The 24,777-nt window shown below is 44.9% G+C and overlaps 1 protein-coding gene across 4 annotated transcripts; it reads left to right on the top strand.

The window, feature by feature from the left end:
* Positions 1-432: 432 nt before the first annotated feature.
* On the top strand, positions 433-24,161 carry ZBTB2 (zinc finger and BTB domain containing 2). 4 transcript variants are annotated; one of them, XM_061207239.1, is made up of 3 exons: positions 433-612; positions 15,212-15,396; positions 22,046-24,161. In XM_061207239.1, the coding sequence occupies exons 2-3, from the start codon at positions 15,224-15,226 to the stop codon at positions 23,424-23,426; spliced, it is 1,554 nt and encodes a 517-aa protein (XP_061063222.1). In that variant the 5' UTR covers positions 433-612; positions 15,212-15,223; the 3' UTR covers positions 23,427-24,161. The 4 variants fall into 4 exon arrangements, with proteins under 4 accessions (XP_061063222.1, XP_061063225.1, XP_061063223.1 ...); XM_061207240.1 differs by lacking the exon at positions 433-612 and adding an exon at positions 1,011-1,147; XM_061207241.1 differs by lacking the exon at positions 433-612 and adding an exon at positions 1,854-1,929.
* The last annotated feature ends 616 nt before the right edge of the window (positions 24,162-24,777 follow it).

Below are 24,777 nucleotides of genomic sequence, written 5' to 3' on the forward strand. Positions count from 1 at the left end.
TATAGGCCAAGAGATGTCAAGCAGAAGCTTGCAGAAGGATCCAAGCAGTAATTCTCCATCCCTTCCCCGAGCATCTCCAGGATTGTCCTACCTAACACTTCATGTAAACATGGGGCTTGTGACTCAAGCCTCCAGCCCCAATAGGTGGACAGAAGTTTCCTCGCCTCGGCTGCACATGGTCTGCAGAAGTTTGGCTGGAGTAGAGCGCGGAGCCTGGGTGGGAGCGGCAGCGTACTTAGTGCTGCAGGCGGCGGCGGCGGCGGCGGCGGCAGAGCAGCAGGAGGCGGAGGCGGGCGGGGGGAGGGGAGGCGGCTAGGGGGGCGGAGGGGGCTCTTGCCGCCACAGCTCTCTCGCCGCCTCTCCCCCCCGGCGGGAGCCGCTCTCAGCCTCTTTGCACTAGTCGCTCCGCTCTCTCGGTCATGTGACCTTAACGTAACCGGACAGGAAAAGCCCCGCCGCCGCCGCCGCCGCCGCGCCGGAGACACCGACCGCGGCGGCAGCAGCAGCAGCAGCAGCAGCGAGAGGCAGAGGCGGCGGCGGCGGGGAGAGCACGGCCAAGGCTGCCCAGCGGTGCCTCCTCCACACCCCCCGCCGCAGCAGCACCGGCGACAGGTAAGCGCGCACCGCCTCCGCCTCCCGGGGCCGGTGCCCACGTGCCGCCCCCGGCCCGGGCTCCGGGAAAGCGAAGGGGGGGCGGGGGCCACCGGAGCTCGCAAACGGTTCCGGCAGCGACGGTGGCAACAAAGAAGACGAATGACCCCAGTCCCGGGGCTTCAGGTGAAGGCAGGCGGAGGGCCCGGACCACACGGGGACCCGGTTCTGGGAAGCGAGGGCATGGGCGCCCCGCAGGGGCGGGAGCGGCTGCGCCTGGCGCCGGGGCTCTGGCCGCCTGACAAAACCATCCCCCGGAGCCAGGCGGCGGCGAGTCGGCGGCGGCTCCATCCGGGGCTTTGCGCGAGGGGGAGGGGACGGAAGCCGAGAGGGCGGGCGGCGGAGCGGAGGAGGGAGGGAGAAAGGGGAGGGGGGCGATTCGCGTTCCGTTCCCCGTCGCCGGTCCCTCCCTTCCCGCCGCCACCGCGAAGCGCGTCCCGAGCGGCGGCGGCCGGTGAGCGTCCCGCGCTGGAGCCCCAAGAGGCCGGCCCGTCAGGTGCGTAATCCTTCCGTAATCGCATCGCCGCCGCCTCCTGCTGCTACCGCCGCTGCTTCTTCGGCGGCAAGGCTGCGAGCTGCGGAAGTGGGTTTGGGGGAGGGGAGCGGAGAGGGAGGGGGAGGGGAGGGATCCGGTCCGACCGGAGCAGGCCCGGCCTCTCTGGCGCTTCTCCCAGCTGCAGCGGCTCCTACAGCTGCTGCCGCTACTGCTGCGGCTCCGCCTCCCCGCTCGCGGGCGGGGGCGCGCACGCGCGCTTCCGGCCTCCTCGGGTCTCGCGCTGTCTCCCGCTCTCGCGCGCGCTCTTCCCCTCGCCCTGTCTGGCCACCCCCCCCGCCCCCGGCGCCGGAGCTGTTGCGCCGGCCGGGGCGTTGCGCACGGCGTAGGCGTCGGCATTGTGTTAAACTCCGCGGGACTTGGGCGAGCGCGCGCGCGCACGCGGGACTGAGGGAAGCGGAGAGCGTGCGGCGCGGCCCGAGTGCGTCGCTCCTCCTCTCCCCTCAGCCCCTCGGGGATGGGGGCGGGGCCGGGGTGCGCGGCGCCTGGCCCCGCCTCCCGGCCCCGCCCCCGGCTCGGCGCCCGCCCCTTGGGGCGGGGCGTGGCGAGGCTGGCGGTACTAGGCTGAGTGGGCGGCCGTTGAGCCGCTTTCTGGCAGGGGGTGGGGGGGGGGACGCGGGCCCCCTTGGGGCCTGCCTGGGCCGCCCGCTGCAGCCTGAGCCGCGGGGGTGGGCGCGCTGAGCGGCGGCCTCGAGCTTCCGCTCCACGGGCGATCTACGCCTCCGGTAAGGCCGAGGCTAGCCCAGAGCCGCGCTGTGGTTGCTGGCTGCTTGGCCTTGGGCCTTGGGGCCGGCCTCCGAGCCGCGCTCCCGGCCGATGCGGCCCTCACACCCGGGTAGGGCTCCGCGGAGGGGAGGTTGGGGCGCGGAGGCTGCTTCCCGGGGCCGGAGTCGTTTTCTCGGTGTAGCGAAACCCCCAAACCATTCATTTTTAAACAAGGCTGCAAAGAGAAGTGGTAATGCAAAAGATGCTTAGGAAGCGAGGTTTTTGTCCCTTTTAGCTGGTAGTGAATTAAGAGGGCAGTAAAAAAGAAGGCAGGGGTAGCAGAGCGGGCAAGAAAGTGGTTGGGCAGAGTGATAATGTAGTTAGTTATTGCTACGCCGTTTACTGCGAGAACTTCAACTGCTGAACTCCTAATTATGCCGTAGGGAAATAACCCAGGCTCGTTGCCCCGCCCCCAGTTTGCGGTGTTCCTTAGCTCTTCATCATACAGTGGGCCCCCTTGGCGTGTGAGTCTCAGGTCTATTCATTTTCATGGGTTATTGTTTTAGTAAAATAAAGCATTCAACGGATCGGAATCACGGGCTCAAGCAGAATTCCAAGGTGCTCTGGGTTTCCTTAAACAGGCTGCCCAGTCCTTCCTAGGACCGACACTCTATGTTGACCCCTAATGGGTCACTGGAGCAGGGTGTAAGTATCACGAGCATTTTAGTCTGAGGGGCCTGAGATTTTATTAGAAAATCAGAATTAAGACATTTTAAACCATCATTTCTCTGATTTATTACAAGCCAAAATTAATTGTTAAAGGAAATTTTTATTTTGCATTCTAAGTGATCTTAGTGTGTGTCCAGGGCATTTTCAAACTGTTAAAAGTAATTTTGAAGAAGGAAGTTTACGACTAATAATACATTCCTGTAAATGGGCATTTCTCACTTAATAAATGTGTGGTTTGTATAAGTTTATTTTCTAGCCAAAGACTTGACCTGTGTTGAAACCATCACAAGATCTCAAAGTACAAGAAGTGGTATCAGTGCCACAGATAGTCAACAGTGGAGGAGCCCTGTTACAGGATGGCAGATAAACCACCCCTAAAGCTTTGCTGCACAGTTCAGCTGCTTACTTGCCAGTTTGAAAGCTTCTCTTCAGAGAGGACGTAAATAAACGGTGCTCCGCCAACTCTTCCAGTGGAATACTCCAGCAGCAGAGAATAAACATTAGATGTATTAGGTCATAGAATAAAAGCTATGACAGTTTCTTTTTTATCTTAATGGTTAATATGAACTTTGCGCTATTCTCCAAAATCTGCACTTTTGTGATATAAAAATTTTATTAAATTATATAAAATTACATTTACCCCAGTTCCTCCAAGAAGATACATGTCCCTGCGTAAGGGGATATGCTTTTTCCCCAGCTTGAGAATCACCAACATAGAGGTGGGAAGTGAAGGAGATGTCTAAGGCTGACCTATGGCGTTGGCTTGGGATCAGCTTCTTTGGAGTTGGGAGACTCTCCTACCATTTCTTACCTGTGGCTTGTTGCTTCATCCCTAGACCCACTCACCTTTCTGTGAAGTAACTTTGAGACTTTGGGCAAGTAGTGTAGCGCCAGGCCATCACAGTAAGGGAGGAACTGCTGGTCAGCTGGAGACTTTACCATAAATTTCAAAATACACCTGACAAAAGGTGTATTTCCTACTTCCTTATGATCTTTGGGTCACAAAGCATGACCCTGAAAACCAAAAAGGGAATTGAGAATTTTTTTTTTCCCCCTGAAGAAAAAAAAATGTTAACATTCTAAGCATTAGGTCAAGAACACTTCTTAACCTTTTTTATGCTTAAGTAGGTTATAATTTTTATTAGTAAATTAAACTTAAATAATTAAATATTACTTTGAATCCATAGTAAATAAGGTTGTGTTTTACAGTGCTGATATGCCCTTGATGCAGTCAGTAGCCAGAGAAAGAACACTTACAAGGAGTTGGCTGGCCAAGACGGTGAAGACTTTTTTTTTTTTCAGTACAAAAGCCAAGTTTGAGGCTGGTATTTATGCTCAAACGCAGAATCCCCAGCTCACATGCATGAGGTTTGCATCATGTGACGTTCTCACATCAAGAAAGCTCAGTGTGCAAAGATAGGAATTTGTAAAACACTTTACTGTATCTGGTTAAGTACTTATCAAACAAATCTTTTACTTTACAAGAGGCTTTCGTGTACAGTTTCTTTAAATATTGTGCACCCCTAAATTCTGCATGAAGCAAGGGTGAACTTCAAAATAACGTGAGAACAATTTCAAAGCGTACACATGTTCTTCTATGCCCCACCTAGTCATTTAGATTCTCCATGTCCCCAGAGTGATTCTGAACAGGGATTGTCTAAGTGTGGTCTACGGTCCCTTGTGAATCCCCAGGACCCTTTCAGGGTTCCATAAGGTCAAAGCCATTTTCATAATGATACTAAGATGTTACTGGCCTTTTTCACTGTTGACCAAATGTGTCAACATTGGGGAGATCTGCATAACTCAATGAGCTGACATTTTTGAAATAACCAATGGACAGTGTTAAAAGTCATGAATGGGTGAACGATCCATTCAGAGTGTAAGAGACAGCAATGAATTTTACTGTAATAGAGCAGGAAAATTTCATTCATTGATGTATAAAACTTTTAGATCGCACAACTAACCTTTAAGAAACTACCGCTTGTCAAGTTTTGGTGTAATATCAAAGAAGAATATCCACAATTACCTGAAAAGGCTATTTAAATGCTTTCTTTCTTTTTTTTAACTGAGTATGTGGGTGAGACTAGATTTTCTTTAATACTCAACCAAAACAGACATCACAACAGGGTAAATGGAGAAGCAGGGTGAAAGCAGAATCCAGTTGTCTTCTATCAAAGAGATTTGTAAAAATATAAAAAGATACCACTTCACTATTTTTTTTGTTATTTTGGAAGATATAATTTTTTTTCACAAAAATGTGTTATCTATATTAACATGCAGCGGGCTTATTATTGCTATGTCTAATTGAACTAATAAATGTTTTTAAATTTCTCAGTTTTAATTTCTAATATAAATATCAATAGTTATATTCCATATAAACAAAAGCTCTTGATATCATCAGTAATTGTAAAGAGTGTGAAGGGGTCCTAATACCAAAAAGTTTGAGAACCCCTGAAATAAAATATTGAAGTGAATTAGTCAGTTAAGACTTTGAGTTAAAATATATTTGGAGCTCCTCTCTGGCATACATGGAGCTACACCTATAGGTGATTATGTTATCTTCAGATTAATTTTACTAATCATCATACAACATATGAAAAAGGAAGGCAATCTCTACTTTGGAGGGTTATTAGAAGCAAATTAGATTAGGTTTTAAATTTTGCTGTGTGGTCACATCCACATTTAAGTTTCCTTAAAGTTGATTGTAGCATAATACCTTTCGAATTATCACTTTAATATCAACTCCTTATTAGCCATAAATCTCTGACCTGCTTCTCCTTGACATCTGAACTATCCCTGAACTGCCTCCTTCTGACCTCAACTTATACTCAGAAATTAAAAACTAATTTTAATGTTAACTTAAGCAAAATACAATTAAAAAGAAATCTTTTACAAATGCAGTGCTTTCCAAAGTCAGAATAAGTGCCACTGGTAAGTGTGTGTCCCTCCTTTTTCTAATTACTATGGGGAGGATTGACTAAAGAAATGTTAAGAAAAATATGTCAACCTATCATCACAACTAAATACATTTCCTAGCCTCGAAATACAGTTTTAAAATATATTAAAATTCAAACAACCAGACTCACTCAAGTTTACTTTATAGGCCCTCAAATATTAATTATTAATAATACTAATTGAAAAAGCAGTTTTTTCCTCCTGGTAAGTGGTCTAAACTACTTGAAAGAATCAGTCTTACTTGTGGGTAGTGCTTTTTCTATTACTGAGGTGTCCTGTGCATTACAATATTCATTTATGCTTCACTTAAATAAAATCAAGGACTCCAGAGGACCCTTTTAGTGCCCTTGAAATGGGTAATCTAAGTGGTATTTAGTATCTTAGAAGGACTATTATCTTTAAAAAGTGAATCATCAATTCCCAAAAGCTGTTTTGGTCTCCTGTTCTTATACCAAAAGTGAAGGAGGAACTTGGGTTGTCAAAATATAATGTGATTACATTCGTCCCATTCAGCTGTTCCTCCAAAAGATGAGTAATTTACTTAAGGATCAGCCCACCGTGTACTATGGGATGGCAGCTGAAAGCACTCGACATCTAGGTAGTATCCCATTTTCAGAGTGATACAGGGGTGAAGACAAAACCCAAAGCATTAAATAATGTAAATGATCATTTGTATTTGGCTTTGGAAAGTGTTTTTAATTTATTTCAACATGTTATGTCTTACAGTCTCTGAATTTACTTAAGAAAAAAGCCACTTTGTACACATATACGTACATAAAAAGGCATTCTGTGAAATCTCACTTTTAAGAATTGACTCCCCTCTTTATCTCTACTTGTCTTCAGTGTCTGTCTGCTCACTATTCTGATTTAGGAAAGACAAATGATTTTTTTTTTTACGTTCCATTTATAGCATTGAATGGGTGGGGGCTTTATATAGATAGGTCTTCAGTTTTATGTCAGGTTGTTGGCCCTCTGTGACTACGACTGGTAAGAACTTTTAGGAATGACCTATAGAGCAAGGCAGTGTCGTGGAAGGAGCGTGAAATTTACACCCAGAAGACCAGGGTTCAGTGGACTCCTGTTCGTTTACAGTTTTAACCTCTTTGAACTATCATGTAATGATTTAAGGATGTGACGTCTAGAGTCAGACACACCTGGCTTCTCCAAAGACTCTGTGACATAAATTACAGACAAGACTTGGAAGCTCCAGACCAACATTACTTACCGACAAGTACCCTACATCCCTACCTGGCATGTCTCAAAAGCATCTCAATCCCAACATGTCTGGACCTAACCTCATGATCTTCCCCCACAAAACTGGGTTTTTGCCTGTGCTCCCTCCACTGGGGGGAGCCCCATGCTCTATCCAGTTACACAAGTTAGAAATCTGGGGGTTACCTAGGACACCTTGATCTCCCCCACCCTCCTCCATTGACTCCACCAACAACCCGTTCTGCTGATTTTTTTATCTTCTGTTTTTCAAATTCTGTCCATCTCCCTCCATCTTCATCGCCACCACCCGATCTGTCATCTCTCTTCTAGACCACTGGACGACCTCGCCTCTCAACCACTTCTAACAGGCCTCCCCTTGCCCACCTCTTTGCCACCACCCCCTATTTGTTTAGCCCTTCAGCTGCAGCCATCTGATCATGTAGATCAGCTCAGAATGATATTTACATCGTAGACATCTGGTCATGTCACCTTTCTTCAAATCCCCTTTGGGAGCTCCTCACTGCTCTTAAGATATGGACCAGAATCCTTAACAAAACCTGAGTCTTCAGCTTCACCTGCCTCATTCTTCTCTGGCTCTTTGCCCTTCAGCCACATTGACCTTCTTTTAGTTCCTCGGTTGCATCTTGCTCCCTCCTGTCTTAAGGCCTTTGCAAAGGCCGATCCCTCGGCCTGGAATACTCTACCTTTGCCCAGTTTACTCTTCTCGTTCTATAAATATCTGCTTAACTTGCATTTCTTCACAAACACCTTCCCTGACCCACAATCCCCAAATTAGACCCTAGTTTTATGACCTCATAGTTCCTTATATTTTTCTTTGATAGTTCTTATCAGAGTTGGCCATTAGAAATCTGTGTACTTATTTGATTATACCCTTGAACTCTGTGTATTCTTCATACTTGTATCCACTGTCCCTGGCACCTTAGAAAGCTCTCATCATGTGCATTACCACTTCCCAGATCTGCTTCTTAAGAGCTAGCTCTGCATGTGGGCAAGTTACTTATCTTCCCTAAGTCTAAATTTCTTCTGGAAAAAGGCTAATTAATCCTTGACACATAAGTGGTCATTTATTATTAATGCTGTGGTTATTATTATAATTAATAATGAAATAAATAGTAAGAAGACAATATACCATGGTATTGACCAGGATTAAATGATGTGTGTCAAGGGTTTTTATAAACTATAAAGCACTATTAAGAACATAATTATTAGCATGAAGAAACACGAGGTGACATTTTAAAAATGAAAAATTCTTCCAAAATATAGCACACATTAAATTGATGAGAATTTTGGGGTTAATCTAGGAACAACAGAAATTGAACTTTTACCCCCAAATCACCCAACTAGTCAGGGGCCAACCGATGATTGGAACTCGACACTATTCTCCTCTCTAAACATGTAGTTTTTAATTTCTTTAACAAATATTGAACCTCAGGCAGTATGCTTAGGCACATGGGATAAAGTAATAAATGATAAGTAGTACTCAATGCTGGCTTTCCAGAAGCATCAGGCAGGTTCACAGAGGCTCTGGAGGTAAGGAGACCCTCCAGTCTTGAAGGTCAGGGAAATTTTGCAAAGGACAAGTAGAGCTGGGGGGGAGGGGCAGGCAGTCAGTGGTGGTCCCTCTGCAAGTGGCAGGTTCAAAGGTCCTGCACAGAAGTTCCAAGGCCCAGTTCCAACAGGCCCCGTCTCCTGACCATGTGAGTAGAAATCAGGTTGCTGAGCTGCTCAGCTTTGAGAGGGAGGGCCCTGAGCAGTGAGGGTTATGTTCTGTTAGGAGCCCAGGAATGGCCTGGGCATTCAGGACCTTTTCTGGGCAAAGAAAAACTGCAGTTTATCTCAGTTCACCCAGAATTTCCCAAGTGAGTGAAATACATCCTTCTGTCTTCCTTATCGTCAGCATACTCAGATAAAACTGGATTTGTGATCATGCTTGGACTTCAGAACAATGGAACACTTGTTGATCCCTTGGTAAAGACCACCAAATGGACAGTCTTGTATCAAGAAAATAATTAGGCACAACTTAATGTCATAAAGTAAAATTTTATGTTGTAATTTTTTTTGCATTAGAAAAAAATTTTTTTCCATATGTTGAATATAGTGCCACTGTCCTTCCTCTAGAAGTATATTCTGACATTATGTCCTGTCTACCTTTTTATGTTGAAAAGCCCTCCATTCCTAGCAGGTATGTAAATATTTTATGTCTTTTCTTTCAAAATAAAGAGGGAGCACACTCTGTTGGACCCCCAGTTTCAAGGTTGCTTGGTTTGTTTTTAGTAGGTCTTGGCAGCCCAGAAGTGTGGAAAGCAATAGTTTAGATTAGCACTAGAGCATGGAATGCAGAGTGAGAGGCGGTGAGGTCACCTGTAAGCCATGTTGAGGAACCTGGGTTTCATCCTGAAGGCGGTGGGGAAACAAGAGGAGGATTTTCAGCAGGATGGTAACATCAGATTTGCCCTTGAAGAGATGGTTCTAGCTGTTCCATGCGGATAGGTTGGAGAGGCTAGAGCTGGAAACGGGGAGATGAGTAGGGAGGTAGAGTTAAGGCGTGGGGTGGGATAAAGAGTTTAAATTGGTGGCACATGGGTGGCATATGGGGAGTGGGAGGTAGAGGCCTGAAAGGGGAGTCGGGGTTCCTGGCTTGGTCGAGGGGTAGATGATGGAGCCATGCACTGAGCTGGGGATACAGATGGAACAGGTTTGTGTCGATAGCTTTTATTGTCCCTTTTGGGATCTGAGTTTTGCCTAGACTGAATTTAGGGTTCCTTCGGGGCAGCCAAGTGGGAGTGGACCAGATCACCACAGAAGTCTGCAGTGAGAAGTGGGCTGTGGACCAAAGGCAGAGGAGCAAAAGAATCAGCAAAAGAGGAATCTTGATGGGGATTAAAATAGAGTAGCCAGAGGTGAGACGAAAACCAAAGTGCGGTGGCTTGGAAGCAGGGCCCGAGTATTTATGGAGCAGGAAGAAGGGTATTAAATGCCGCAGAGAGGTCAAATAAGCTACTCTTCCATTGGGCTGGGGAGCAAGAGGCCATCAGTGACTTCGGTGGGCAGTGCAGGGCCATTTCAGTGCTGGCGGGCAGGAGCAATGTGGTTGGGTGAGCAGTCGATGGCGGTGGGAAGAGCAGATGTCCATTTCCTGAAAGGGGGGGTAGCCTGGAGCAGAGCCAGCCCGTGAAGATGCTGCATCCTCAGCCTACGCAGCATTGTGCAAGTAAAGCCTCATGGAAATGATTATGAAGGGGGTCGTGATAAGGAAAGAAGATTGGGGAAAGGGCAGTACTGTCAGCTAGATGGGGGTGGGGCAGGAGCTCCCAGAGATGCTCCAAGCCCGGTACCCCCTCCTCCCTCTACCCTCTTACCCCGTTTTCTCAGGTTCATTCATATATGTGAGAATCTAGGGGGTTGTTTTTCTTTTTCCCACTGAGAAAGGCTTTTTGGTCTCTAGAGTAAAGAAGATTTTTAAAAATTGATCTGTATGGGATTTTCCCCCCATGTGAAATACGAACATATGACACATTTTCTTTGTTTCTCCTTTCGTTTGGTTTTTCCACTTTTCAGAGACTCCGGACATGTGTTCTGCCTTCTGTATTTGAAAGACACATTCAGTTCATTTCCTATTCTAGATGCCCCTAAACTGAGATCCTAAAATAACTAGTAGACCCTCTTTAAAAAGAAACATTTTGCAGTTTTATCATAGTTTTAGTCTTATAATCTGAATAAGATACTTACGTTAGTCCGTTTATGGAACGAGGGGGCAGCCATACATTTTGCTAAATCGAAGAGATGATATATATCCGTTCATGTAAAAACCCCAAACCTCAAAATCGCCCTATAAAGTACTGATAAATTTGATGAAAATTTTGTATGTCAAAAATCTCTCTAAAACAAAAGAGAGAAAAATATTAGCAACATATGTGACAAAGGGCTCATTTTCTTTATATACAAAGGGTTTTACAGATTGATAAGAAAAAAGAACAAATAACCTGATAGAAAATGGGCAGAGCTCATGAAGAGAAACAAGAGGACATAAAAATATGCTTCAGTTCATCATTAAATCTATAGAAGGTAAAAAGTGATATTGGCAAAGATTCTTTAAAAAGTGATAATACCCAGTGTTGGCCAGAGTGTGGGGAAGTGGGTGGGGTGGATGGACACTATTGTGTGTCCATAATATTTGAATCTCTTGTAACAAGTATATACACTTTAAAGTAGCCATAAAAAATCCCCTATTAATTTTAAACAGACATACTTGTACGTAGTGTGTTCCAAAAAATCAAATGAACCCCAGTTTAAATCCTACTTCTTGTTCTTAGGGATTCTATAATCTTGGGCAAGCTACCTGACTTCTCTAAGCCTGATTCCTCGTTTGTAAAATGTGGTTAGCAAGACATCAAATAGCTCAAGTTAGTGTGAAGGTAAATGAATGACATATAGAAATGATTAGTTAATAGTAAACACTCCATAAACAATAGCCACTTGTCATTACCATCAAGAGATAAACAGTGATGCATTACTGTACTTGTCAATGAAAGTGACACCTTGAAGCTGCCTGACCGTGTAGGTATTCACTATCAGAGTCAGAGAGCCCAATAAAGCAGCTCAGCCCAGTTTGTTCTGAAAGGTATACTTTCTGTAGAGAAAGGCAAGTTAGTAAGATGGGAAAGGAAGTGTTCTGGCACTTTTCAGAGAACAGCCTTGAAGGCAAGTTTCTAAAGTTATATCCTGGTGGAGGTCAGATGAGAGCGATGTTTCTTAGTCATCCCGGTTACTTTGCCACCTGGCAATGTCCCTGTCTCTTCTTCCTGATCTTCATGCTTTCGCCTTCTCTGACATACGCAGAAAACACTGGGGAACTAAGTTCCCGATCCACGCCACTGACGTTCACCTGCAAGCAAGACTACAGTCCAGGTCTCTTCACGCTCAAACTCCTGCAAACAGGGATGGCTCTCCTGCCTCTCATGCTTGGATAGAGCTCTTGGTAGAAAACACAATACTTGACATTCTGGAGTCTTGCTTTGTGACCAGATCAGTCTCTTAAAGTATCATTCCACTTTGTTCATTTATTTTAGGGCACACTTGTCAATTTCTGAATCTGCCAGATCATCCCTAGAACCTAACCCTAACCCTAGAACAGAAAAGAGGGTGTGGAGTTGAGCACCAGCTGAGTAAGAATCGATGTGTTTCTGTTTCTATTTTTGTTTTTAAGCTTACTGGCAATGCTTTCTCCACAGCCGCTTCCCTGATTCTGAAGTTAAGCACCGTGGTTATCCATTTTTAACCTAATAAATTAATGTGTGATGGACCTTTCTTTTTTAACTTTTTATTTTGAGATAACTGTAGATTTACATGCAGTCACAAGAAATAATACAGAAAGATCTCATGTACCCTTCACCCAGTTTCCTCTAATGGAAACATCTTGCAAAATTCTGCTCCATCACAACCAGGGTATTGACATTGACACCGTTGAGCTGCAGAACATTTCTGTCACCACAGGGCTCCCTCCTGTTGCCCTTCTACAGCCAAGCGTCATGGCCCTCCTCTCCCCTTACCCCTCCACCACTAATCTGTTCTCTACTTCCGTAATTTTCAAGAATGTTATGTAAATGGAATCATACAGTATGTAACCTTTGGGGACATAATTCACCCAGGTTGTTGCCTGTTTCTGTAGTTCATTTCGTCTTAAGGCTGAGTAGTTTCCTGTGGTTTGGGCATACCACGTTGTTTAACTGTTCAGCCATCGAAGGGCATCTGGGTCACTTCTGGTTTTTAACTGAGGAATAAAGCTGCTGTGGATATACAGCTGCAGATTTTTGTGTGAACCTAGGTTTTCATTTCTCTGGGATAAACGTCCATGTGTGCAATTGCTGGGTAGTATGGTAGTTACATATTTAATTTTTAAAGAAGCTGCTAACTTTTCCAGAGCGGCTGCACCGTTTTACCTTCCCACCAGCGATGGCATGAGCAGTCCATTTCTCCGCATCCTTGCCAGCACTTGATTGTTGTTCTTTTATATTTGGCCACCCTGCTAGGCATGTGGTGAATCTCATTGTGGTTTTAATCTGCTTTTCCCTAATCGCTATTGAGCTGTCTTTTCATGTGTTTGTTTGCCATCTGCATATCCTCACTTCAAGTATTTTGCCCGTTAGGTTTCTAATCCGATTGTTTTTGTACTGTTGACTTTTGAGAATTCTTTATATATTCTAGAGACTAGTCCTTTATCACATTTTTTTTCTCCTGCTTTTTAGCTTGTCTTTTCATCCTCTTACCAGGGTCTTCCTCAGAACAAAAGTTTTTAATTTTTATGAAGTAGAATTTATCAATTTCTCCTTTTATGGTTTGTACTTTTGATGAATCCTAGATTCTCTAAGGTTTTATCCCATTTTTTCCCCCCAAAAAGTATAGTTTTGGTGTTCTACATTTAAGTCTGTGATGCATTTTGAGTTAATTTTTATAAAAGATATGAGACTTAGAGATCAAAGTTCTTTTTCTTTTCTTTTTTCCTTTTCCTTTTTTTTTTTTTTTGGTCTATGGAAATCCAAATGATCCAGCACCATTTGTTGAAAATTGTTCTTTCTCCAAAATCAAAAATTACTGTACATATTTATGTGGGTTTCTCTGTTCTATTCCATTGATCTGTGTGTTTATCCCTCTGTCAGTACCATACAGCCTTGAATACTGTAGCTATATAATACATCTCGAAATTGGATAGACTGATTCCTCCCGCTTTATTACTCTTTTTAAGAACTGTTTTAGCTATGCTAGTTTCTTTGCCTTTGCATAAACATTTTAGAATATTCTCGTCTGTATCTACAAAGAAAATCTTGCTGGGATTTTGAAAAGAATTACATCAAACCCATATATCAATTTGGAAAAAATTGATTTATATTATGTGTTCCTAAACATAAATACAGTATGTCTCTTCATTTATTTAGATCTTCTTTGATTTCTTTCATCAGCATTTTGTAGTTTTCAGCATACAAGTCCTATACGTGTTTTGTTAGATTTACATCTGTGTATTTCTTTTTTTTGTGATTATAAATGATATATTTCTAATTTCAGTGTCCATGTGTTCAGTGTTAGTATATAGAATTACGATTGCATTTGTTTGTTTGTTTGTTTATTTATTTTTGGCTGCGTTGGGTCTTTGTTGCTGCACGGCATGTGGGATCTTCCCGGACCAGGGGTCGAACCTGTGTCCCCTGCGTTGGCAGGTGGAGTCTTAACCACTGCACCACCATGGAAGCCCTACAATTGGTTTTTATATGTTTATCTTGTATCCTGTGGCATGGGCAAAGTCATTTAATAATTCCAGGAGGTTTTGTAGATACCTTGGGATTTTCTATGTATATAAAAGTCATGTCATCCACAAATAGGGACAGTTTTATTTCTTCCTTTCCTGTCAGTATGACTTTTATTTCCTTTCTTGCTTTATTGCTCTAACTAGAATATCCAGCACTATATTGAATAGTGAGAATGGACATCCTTGCGTTGTTCTCAATCTTAAGGAGAAAGCATTCGCTCTTTCTCCCCATTAAGTATACTGTTAAGTATAATGTTGATATTTGTGTGCTGGGCTTTTATAAATGCTGTTTGCCTGTGGGAAGGAGCACATCAGGAGTTTACTGATTTGATACACCGCCTCCCCCAGAGGCAGTTCCCCTACTACAAATAGATGCAGGCCACGTGGTTTGCTGGAGTGAAGTATGAGGAATAAAGAGGTTAGAACCTTGGAGTCAGAACATTCAGATTTAAATTTTGACTACCCCCACCTTCTGGCCAGATGGGCCAGGCTAACTCCTTGCACCTCTCGAAGCCCATTTCCTCCTCCAGAGAAGATGGAGAAGAGTACCCGTCCTGAGCCCTCACCCTTGAGGGGTAACCATGTGGGGTTGTTATAGCCCTGCCAGCGGCAGCCCTGTCCACACGGCAGGAGCTGGAGGATTGTCCAGACTTGGTGAGATCTTGGCCCTGCCCTGCTGTGGCCACACCCCAGCACCTTAATTTACTTCTCTCTCTGGAAGGTTTGACAACTTCTGATGGATCATTAGAATTTGCGTTTGGAATCTTAAACTCAAAGACAAAAGATCCAGGAATGTTTGCTGTCTGGCGGGCTGACTGCTCAGGTCCATTTCCTGGTTCCTCCACTTACCATCTGTATAAACTTGGGCAAAGCATGCAGTCCCCGAATTCACCATAAATTTCATCATCTGTAAAATGGGAGTAACGACAGAACGACTTCACAGGGCTGTTGTGAAGACTGAGTGAATTTATGTAACGTTTCTAGCAGTGCCTGACATATTAGCCGTGACCATTACTATTGGTGACTATGAAGACACTACTTATTTGTGAATCATCTTTCTTAAAACAAAATTGTTTGCTTTGCAGATTTTTTAAAAAATGGATTTGGCCAACCATGGACTTATTCTTCTGCAACAGTTAAACGCTCAGCGAGAGTTTGGTTTCCTGTGTGACTGCACGGTTGCCATCGGCGATGTGTACTTCAAGGCACACAAATCAGTTCTTGCTTCATTCTCCAATTACTTTAAGATGTTGTTTGTCCATCAGACCAGGTAACTAACGTGGTTGATAACAATCTAATGACTGTAGACTCTGAACTCCGTGGCCCTCTTTCCCACTGAACGTGCTCTGGACCCTCATCAGGACCGTGGGTCTCGCTGCCTCTCCCTAGGCTCCCAGCCCCTCATGACCTCAGCTGCCCCAAGCAGCCCCTCCACCTCCAAGTAGCCACGCTGGGGGTCACCTACGCAGTCAGGATCGGCAGGATCGGGTCCACTACGAAGGCAGCTTCCTCTCACTCCTCCGGCCCCGTCCCGGGTCTCCCCCCAGACTTTGAGTATTTATCCTTGTCTTCTCATGAGAAGCTTGGCGGCATGAATCCCCACAATTTCCTTCTTTTCTCTCTTAAAATGTCTCAATCTCCTTATCTTTGCACAGTTTTATTCTTCTCATCTCTCTGTCTTGGAGAAAAGGGCCCCTGGTTGTCTAAGGAAAACAATCTTCCTCCTGCCCTTATGCTCCCAGATCCTACCCTGTAGTGTTTATTCTGTACTTTTCATTTTATACTTGTACCCCCATTGCCATCCCCAAGCCTGTGAAGGCTCAGCCCTTCCATGACACCGCTGTCTACCTGCGTGATGGTGCTGCTTTTCCTTTGTTTCACTGTGAAAGTTCTACAAAGGATGACCTATGGCCTCGCTTCTCCTCTCCTCATCCCACACTCTTCCTCTCCGTTGGCACTGTGGTTTCCACCCGTCGCTCCACTGACATCATTTTTCCAAGGTCACCTCTTCATCAGAATCACCGCCCCTCCCAGCCTCTGTCGTCCTCGTCCTCTGCAGCATTTGCGACTGTTTTCTTCCTTCTTAAGGGTTGCCACCTGCATTTTAATGACTCTGAATCCCCCTTGTTTTTCTGCCTTCTCCACAGGCGCCTCCTGCAGTTTTGGTGAGTTGGGTCTCCACGCTGCTTTCTCTCTGCCTCTCCTGATGGGCGCTCATCTTTTCCTGGATCTTGCCTCTGCTGGAAACCAGTTGACAGCTCTGGGCTTGATCTTTCTCTGTCTCCAGAACTCTATTTCCCAAGGCCACAGGCTGCCTGCTGGACATCTAGAATTGAATATCCTCTTTTATCTTATTTTGCATGTCTAAAACTGAATTAAGTCCTCCCTGAAGTCCCTTCTGACTTCCCTATTTTTTTATCTTCAAGTAAGCCATACTAAAAATCTCTCTAAAATCGTATCCTATCGGTGCCCAAATCATGTTTTCTTCATAATTACCTCTCACGTTAGTTCTTTCCTTCCCTTCTCACTTCCATTTCCTAATCATTTTCCACGTTACTGTCAGATTAATATTCCTAAGCATTGCTTTGATTGGAGGGTGCCTTTGATCCGAAACCTACCAGATTGTGTTACTCCTTTGATTGGAAACCTAGAGGGCACCCATCACACATCAAAATAGCACACAGATTCCTCATTCTGTCTTTCAAGGCCCTGCAGGCATGAAGCCTGACCTCCTTCCAGCCTGTCTCCGACCGCACGCCCACCTGGACCGCACTTTGCTGGCCTTCTGCCCACTCCCTGAGTCCTAGTTTATACATCACCTCTTCCGTGACCCCCGCCCCCCAACAATCAAGTGAGCCGAAATGATCAAAAGCAGTCTCTTCCTCTCTCACGTTGCATAGCACTTTATTTATGCCATTTTGTAGGAGCAACATATTTTCCCTTTGTTGTTGTTATTTGCGTACTTACCGCCCCTCCTCATTTGTAAGATGCTTGAGGGCAGAGACTGGGTTTTACAAACGTTTTTGAACATTTGCAGCCTATAGTTCGGGGATTTGTACATAATAGCCACTTGATAAATGTCTAGAGGAGCAGAATGGGTGATTAGTAGGATTAATGGCAGGCGGAGCTTGCTTTATCTTGGGACACTAAGGATGCTCCTGTTTCCTTCATTGTCAGAGACATCGCAGCTAATAGGCACTGCAAGTCACAATGAATTAAATTCTCTTGCAAAGGGACAGGTTTTCATTTTGAGGAATAAAAGAATATAATGTAATGAGTTTTAAATAGATGCAGGAAACTTAAGTGTAGAACAGTAAGCAAATACCTTTCTAACAAAGGAATGTGATATTGGTGCAGAGAGGAGCCCCAAGTTTGAGCAACGGTGTGCTATTGTCCCAGAGCTGGCACGTGCCATTTGGGCTGCCTGAGGCCTTGACCACCTCTGGTGAGAGGAGAATACTGCGGGAAGACCAGAGCCGTGCTTTTAACTGCTGGCTACTGTAGAGATAGACCAAGAATACAGTTTTTTCACACTTAAGAGAGTGTTTTATGTCTGCAGTTACCACTAGATGTCTCTGTCTTATGGACACTACTCTAAGTGAAAGTTTTAAATCATGTAACACTGCAGACTTGGAGCTCTCAAAAATAAAACAGAGACAGGCCTTGCTAAGTACAACCTCTGACAACATCTAACATTATTTTAAAATCCTTATTTTCAAAGTTCTTTAAGCCCAACCTTTACTTGAGGGGTCTAGTGAAGGAAAGATTGAAAATGTAAATGACTGTGAAAGTTTACAGGAAGGGCTTGTAGCTGTGCTAAAACTATATTTTTCGTCCATAAAAGTGTTACGTCAAACAGACATCTGCAAATCAAACCACTTAGGTGGAGGCATACTGTAGAGAGCTGTGTCCTTCCCAGAGCACTTGGAAATGACCAGAGTGGCCCAGAGCGAGCTTGAGCGAATCGACAGGAGGTCTGGCTGACTGGGAGGGAGAGCCGTCAAGGACAGCAATGGCTGGAACGTGACATAAGGAGTTTTTTGGGGTTTTTTTAATTGGTTGCTAACTTTTTTTTTTTTTTTTTTTTTTGGCTGCATTGGGTCTTCGTTGCTGCACACGGGCTCTCTCCAGCTGTGGCGAGCGGGTGGCCACTCCTTGCTGCGTTGCGCGGGCCTCTCCTTGCGGTGACCTCTCCCGCTGCGGAGCGCGGGCTCTAGAGCGCAGGCTCAGTAGTTGTGGCGCACGGGCCCAGTTGCTCCGCAGCATGCGAGACCCTCCCGGACCAGGGCTCGAACCCGTGTGCCCTGCATTGGCAAGTGGACTCCCAACCACTGCGCCACCAGGGAAGCCCTAAGGAGCTTTTTAAAATAACTTCTGAAGTGTCTTGAGTGTGTCTATGTGCTTCTGCTTTAAGAAAAGAAAACAAAATGAACAAATCAGGATATATTGGTGTCTGGAAACCTCCCAGAGCCCTGGGCACTTGCAGTAAACCCCAGGGACACGCCGCTTTCCTCTCCCTGGGGGCTCCTCACCAGCTCTGCGGCCCCTGGAGTCCTTCCTTCTCCCTCTAAGCCTGGCTGAAGTGTGGACCAGGCCTCCCCAGCCCCATCCCTTCTTTGCCATCAGAAACTGCATGAAGTTCTTTAAAATTTGAGAGATTTACTGTCCAGTCACCTCCCTTCACAGTCGGTAGACAGAGGACAACCTATACAATAACAAATAAGGGGAAATTATAAAACTTACAACAAAGTTTTTCTGGAAAGGGGCCCTGCTTTGTATTTACCTCTCATGGATGCTGAAAAATATAGCCCTGCTTTGGATTTCTGCCCTCCCTCTTCTTTGCCCCGGGGGCAGAGGGGCTCACTCTCCCCTCCTCCTGCCTGGAGGAACATTCCATCCCACAAAACAAAAGGTGCCCTATAGTCTCCTGGGGGTGATTTGCATCTCTGAAGGCCTGTGGCTTCCGGGTTCATTAGGCCTTTGCCTGGCCCTGGAAAGATCCCCACTAGTTAAGTCTTCAATCTGGAGTTGATTGCTTACATTATGAAAGTATTCTTCACCACACCTAATCCCTGCAGCTTTATTTTGAATATTGAATTTCCCTAAAGCATCTAAATATGTTCTAGTATACACATAATATTGTTGGCACTTACCTTGTGCTTAAAGGGAGGACCACCTGCATTTGCATTCCTATTTAAAGGAATATAAATAACTTAAAGGACTATAAAAAGACTCCCAATAAAGACATGAATGATCTGTGTGTCTTTTTTAAAAACAGAGTGACGTGAACTCTTCCTCTTTATATTGTCAAAGGGGTGCTGGTTTTTAGGCTTGATCTTTATTCTTTGGCTTCCATACTTTATAGTCAAACATTTTCCACATGATGATTTGTATGCAGTCATCTTGAAATATACACACATTGATAGCGATGCAGTAATTATTCAAATCTGTTTTGTCACAAATTGCTATTAAAGTCACTTTCCCCCCTTTTTTTAACAGAATAAAATATTAAATTTAGAAGAGCAGAATATACTGATACTATTTTAGCATATTGGAAAATATTTGTTAATAAGATAAATAGCTTAATAGTAATCGTAAATCATAATAGTAATAAGTGGTATAATCAAAAATGATTATAAATTCTAAAGGCGTTCAAGGAAGGTGTCTTTAAAGTTAAAAAATGCCCTGTCGGGCTTCCCTGGTGGCGCAGTGGTTAAGAATGTGCCTGCCAAGGCAGGGGACACGGGTTCAAGCCCTGGTCTGGGAAGATCCCACATGCCGTGGAGCAACTAAGCCCATGCGCCACAACTACTGAGCCTGCGCTCTAGAGCCCGCGAGCCACAACCACTGAGCCCTCGTGCTACAACTCCTGAAGCCCGGGTGCCTAGAGCCCGTGCTTCGCAAAAAGAGAAGCCACTGCAATGAGAAGCCCACGCACCGCAACGAAGAGTAGCCCCCGCTCACCGCAATTAGAGAAAGCCCACGCACAGCAACAAAGACCCAACACAGCCAAAAATAAATAAATTAAATAAATAAATTTTTTAAAAAAATACATTTAAAAAAAAATTCACCGTCTATAGAATATATTCACTCTGTGTGATAGCACACATACCTCATAATATGTAGATATACATCTCACTGATTTATAATGATGCGTTAGAGTTTCCCTAATGGCCCAGGGAGAGTTCTTGGGACCTTTTTATTATTGCTGCTTGAATCAGAATGCTGTTTCTGGGATGATGCAAACACTAAGGTCTAAAAGTTAGAAAATCAATTTTGCCACAACTGCTTTAGGTACCTCAGATAAATCATTTAACTTTGGGGGACCTCAGCTTCCATGTCTGGAAGAAACTTCAGATGGGAATAATCAGATCTGCCTCATCTACTACACAGGGTTGTCGTAATGCTCCAAAGAATCTTGGTGCTTTGGCTTAGGAGTTCGACTCAAATTTAAATCCCAATTCCGTTGCTTACTAACTCTGATATTGAGCAAGGTATACATCCCTTTGAACCTTAACTCCTTATCTGTAAAATGAGAATTAATGGCAATTAAATGAGAAAATGCCTATAAATCCCAGCTGCAGGGACTTCCCTGGTGGCGCAGTTGTTAAGAATCCGCCTGCCGATGCAGGGGACACAGGTTTGATCCCAGGTCCGGGACGATCCCATGTGTCGTGGAGCAACTAAGCCCGTGCGCCACAACTACTGAGCCTGCGCTCTAGAGCCTGCGAGCCACAACTGTTGAGCCCATGTGCTGCAACTACTGAAGCCCACGCACCTAGGACCCGTGCTCCACAGCAAGAGAAGCCACCACAATGAGAAGCCCGTGCACCGCAACTAGAGAAAGCCCACGCGCAGCAATGAAGACCCAAAGCAGCCAATAAATAATTATTAATTAATTTTTTAAAAGATAACTGGAGAATATTAGAAACAATTAAAAAAAAACAAATCCCAGCTACAGTTCTAATGATGAGGATGATTACATTTGATAAGGAACTGAGTTGTCGTAGAGCTGCTTTTCATGCAATCTAGCAATGCTGGGGCAGTGATCTGACTCCATTCGAGCTAGAACGTGGTTTGCCTTTCCTGTTCTTCCCAGCTCTACGGCACTCCATCCTCATGCTGGAGAGAGCAGAGGGTTGCAGAGCAGGGGTAGAATGAGGTTTTCTGTTTTCTCGCTTTTGTTGTCTTGCTGTTAGGCACTAGTCCAGCTCCCCCATGTTATATTGTTTGACTCTTACCTTGAAAGATCTGCTGAGCTCTGGACGGCCTTGGATCAATACAGAGTCCTAGACATTTAGCTAAAAGATCTGCAGGTCAGTAGTTCTTAACCGTCTACTGGGTCACAGGCCACTCTCAGATAGAAAACAATGGATCCTCTCCATAAAACACAAAGTTTTTTATATATGATATAATTTTACGTAGATTACTAGGAGAAAAACTGCTTCAAGAGTCTATGAGTTAAGGGCTTCCCTGGTGGCGCAGTGGTTGGGAGTCCACCTGCTAATGCAGGGGTCACGGGTTTGATCCCTGGTCCAGGAAGATCCCACATGCCATGAAGCCTAGAAAAAAGCCCGCGCGCAGCAACGAAGACCCAATGCAAGCATAAATAAATAAATAAATTAAAAAAAAAAAAAAAGAGTCTATGAGTTAAGATACCACATTTGTTTAACATGAATTTTCCTTTCTCGGTCCTTTAAAATATCTTTATTGTATTTCTCTTTGTTCTTAATAGGATTAGAGTTAAAGTATATAGGTTCCAGTATTCTAGTTCATGGAACTAACAGTAAGATATATGTGAGATGTTCTTGTTTCATTTGCCTTTATAAGTACCGGGTTTTTCCCCCAGGCTTTATGTTATCATTTGAGTCATGAATTGACATTCACTCACAGACTTGTTTTTTACTTGTCTCTTTCAGTGAGTGTGTCCGTTTGAAACCCACTGACATCCAGCCCGACATCTTCAGCTACCTCCTGCATCTGATGTACACAGGGAAGATGGCACCTCAGCTGATCGACCCGGTGCGGTTAGAGCAGGGGATCAAGTTTCTCCACGCCTACCCGCTGATCCAGGAGGCCAGCCTGGCCAGTCAAGGAGCCTTTTCTCATCCTGACCAGGTTTTTCCGCTGGCATCTTCCTTGTATGGCATTCAGATCGCAGATCATCAGTTGAGACAAGCCACCAAGATTGCTTCAGCGCCGGAAAAACTTGGCCGAGAGCCGCGGCCACAGACGTCCAGGATGAGCCAGGAGCAGGTGCCCGAGGCCTCCCAGCTCTCCCAGCTCTCCCAGCTGCCCTCGAATCTGACCCAGGTGAATCGGACACACATGACCCCTTCGGACCCGCTGCAGACCTCACTGTCGCCCGACCTTGTCTCCACTCCTGTTCCTCCCCCACCCCCCGGGGAGGAGACCAATCTGGAAGCCTCTTCCTCGGACGAGCAGCCTGCGCCCCTCACCATAGCCCACGTCAAGCCGAGCATCATGAAGAGGAACGGAAGCTTCCCCAAGTACTACGCCTGCCACCTGTGTGGGCGGCGCTTCACCCTCCGGAGCAGTTTGCGGGAGCACCTCCAGATTCACACGGGGGTCCCCTTCACAGCCAGCCAGCCCGGAGAGAGCCGCGTGCCCCTGTCTCTCTGCAGCAACACGGCGGACCTAGGAAAAGACGCCATGGAAGTGCCTGAAGCGGGGATGATCAGTGACAGCGAGCTGCAGCACATCTCGGATTCGCCCATAATCGACGGGCAGCCGCACTCGGAGACGCCGCCGCCCTCAGACATCGCGGACATTGACAACCTGGAGCAGGCGGACCAGGAGAGGGAGGTCAAGAGGCGCAAGTACGAGTGCACGATCTGCGGCCGCAAGTTCATCCAGAAAAGCCACTGGAGGGAGCACATGTACATACACACCGGGAAGCCTTTCAAATGCAGCACTTGTGACAAGAGCTTCTGCAGGGCCAACCAGGCTGCCCGGCATGTGTGCCTCAACCAGAGCATCGACACGTACACCATGGTGGACAAACAGACTCTGGAGCTCTGCACCTTCGAGGAAGGCAGTCAGATGGACAACATGTTGGTACAGACGAACAAACCCTACAAGTGCAACTTGTGTGACAAAACGTTCTCAACTCCCAACGAGGTTGTTAAACATTCATGCCAAAACCAGAACTCGGACGTTTTCGCCCTAGACGAAGGGCGGTCCATTCTCTTGGGCAGTGGGGACTCTGAAGTGACGGAGTCTGACCACCCAGTGTTAGCCTCCATCAAAAAGGAACAGGAAACAGTGTTGTTAGACTGAATGTTACTTATCTTTTTAAAAAACTGTCATTTTTACAAAGACTATCTTCCTTCCCTTCCCCCAATTCAGAACTCTTGTTCTCCATGGCATGACACAAACAGGTCCCGGCCCCTCCCTCCCCTCCCCCTGCCCCGTCCCCAGCCCCTCCTCCGTAAAGGCTTTGTGCATTATAAACCTGGAACGTATTTACTTTAATTCAGGGGATATTGGAAAGATAATGGTCAGTAGTACTTATAAGCTCAAATAGACTTCGAGAAGTTTTCGATGATTTAAAAGCATACTTGGAACTAATGCAGGGTATATAACAAAACAGAACAACTCGAATGCAATTTGGTAAGCTAAAATTATGACTTTCCCTGGGTAATAAGTCTTCCTTCTCAGAAAGACAATGTCTGAAAATACAGCATGCTTCTTAGAGATACAGTGGGGCTCTGTACTATGCACAATCTAGAGGTGTGGGGAAACTTTAAATCCAAGAAAACGTTCTTAGTATTTATCCTCCAGATGTCTTATTTCAGAATGCATCCTTTGAGATTATGTCCAGTTAAGAAAAATTATTAGTTAAGAAATCTACTTGAACAAAACACAAAAGAGAAAAAGTAATAATGTGATGGCAATCTTAATTTTTGGATAAAACATGACAAGCTGTGAGTTTGTGTGTTTGGAAGAGAAAATGTGTGGATACTTGATGTAAACAGGTGAATTAATGCAAATGCCTTATCTAATTGCTGGCTTCTTTCAAAGTTGAACAACAACAAAATACTGTGTTTTAGTTTCTGACAAATTTGTCAGTTGTTTTAAAAATCAGATTTGAAAGTACTGTTCTATACATTGTCTTTCTGAATAGAAAACAACATGCCATTCTAGCAGTTGCCAGTGGTAAATTTGTTTTTAGCACCAGTCAGCTGCTTTTAAATCAGTGTGTGTATGTGGGAAAAAGGATACAGGAATATGCATCTTACAGGGAAACTTGTGAGCAGATGTAGCAACTTTAATGACTTTAAATGTTAATGCTAATAGTTTACTGGCATTGAAGCTCACTGGCATTTGAAGCATCAAAACTGGCAAAGAGAAATCAGGACAAAACACTTAATTGCTGTTTGGGAAAAAACTTAATTTTGATGTTTAGTCTCCAATTTTTTTTTTAAACACTGAAATTTCCTCCATTGGCCTGAAAGCAGTAAAAGTTGTCCATTAATCTTCCTTTAGGCCAGTAACAGAATGGTCTCACAGGATAAAACAGGAGCCAGAAATAAGGACCGAAGGGGAAAGGGAAGAACAGTTAATAACTGTGCTGTACGTATATGTTAAAAACTGAATATCCCGTCATCCTATTTCATGTATAGTTGAG

This window comes from Eubalaena glacialis, chromosome 12, assembly GCF_028564815.1.
Source record: "Eubalaena glacialis isolate mEubGla1 chromosome 12, mEubGla1.1.hap2.+ XY, whole genome shotgun sequence".
In the NCBI taxonomy this organism is placed as follows: domain Eukaryota; kingdom Metazoa; phylum Chordata; class Mammalia; order Artiodactyla; family Balaenidae; genus Eubalaena; species Eubalaena glacialis.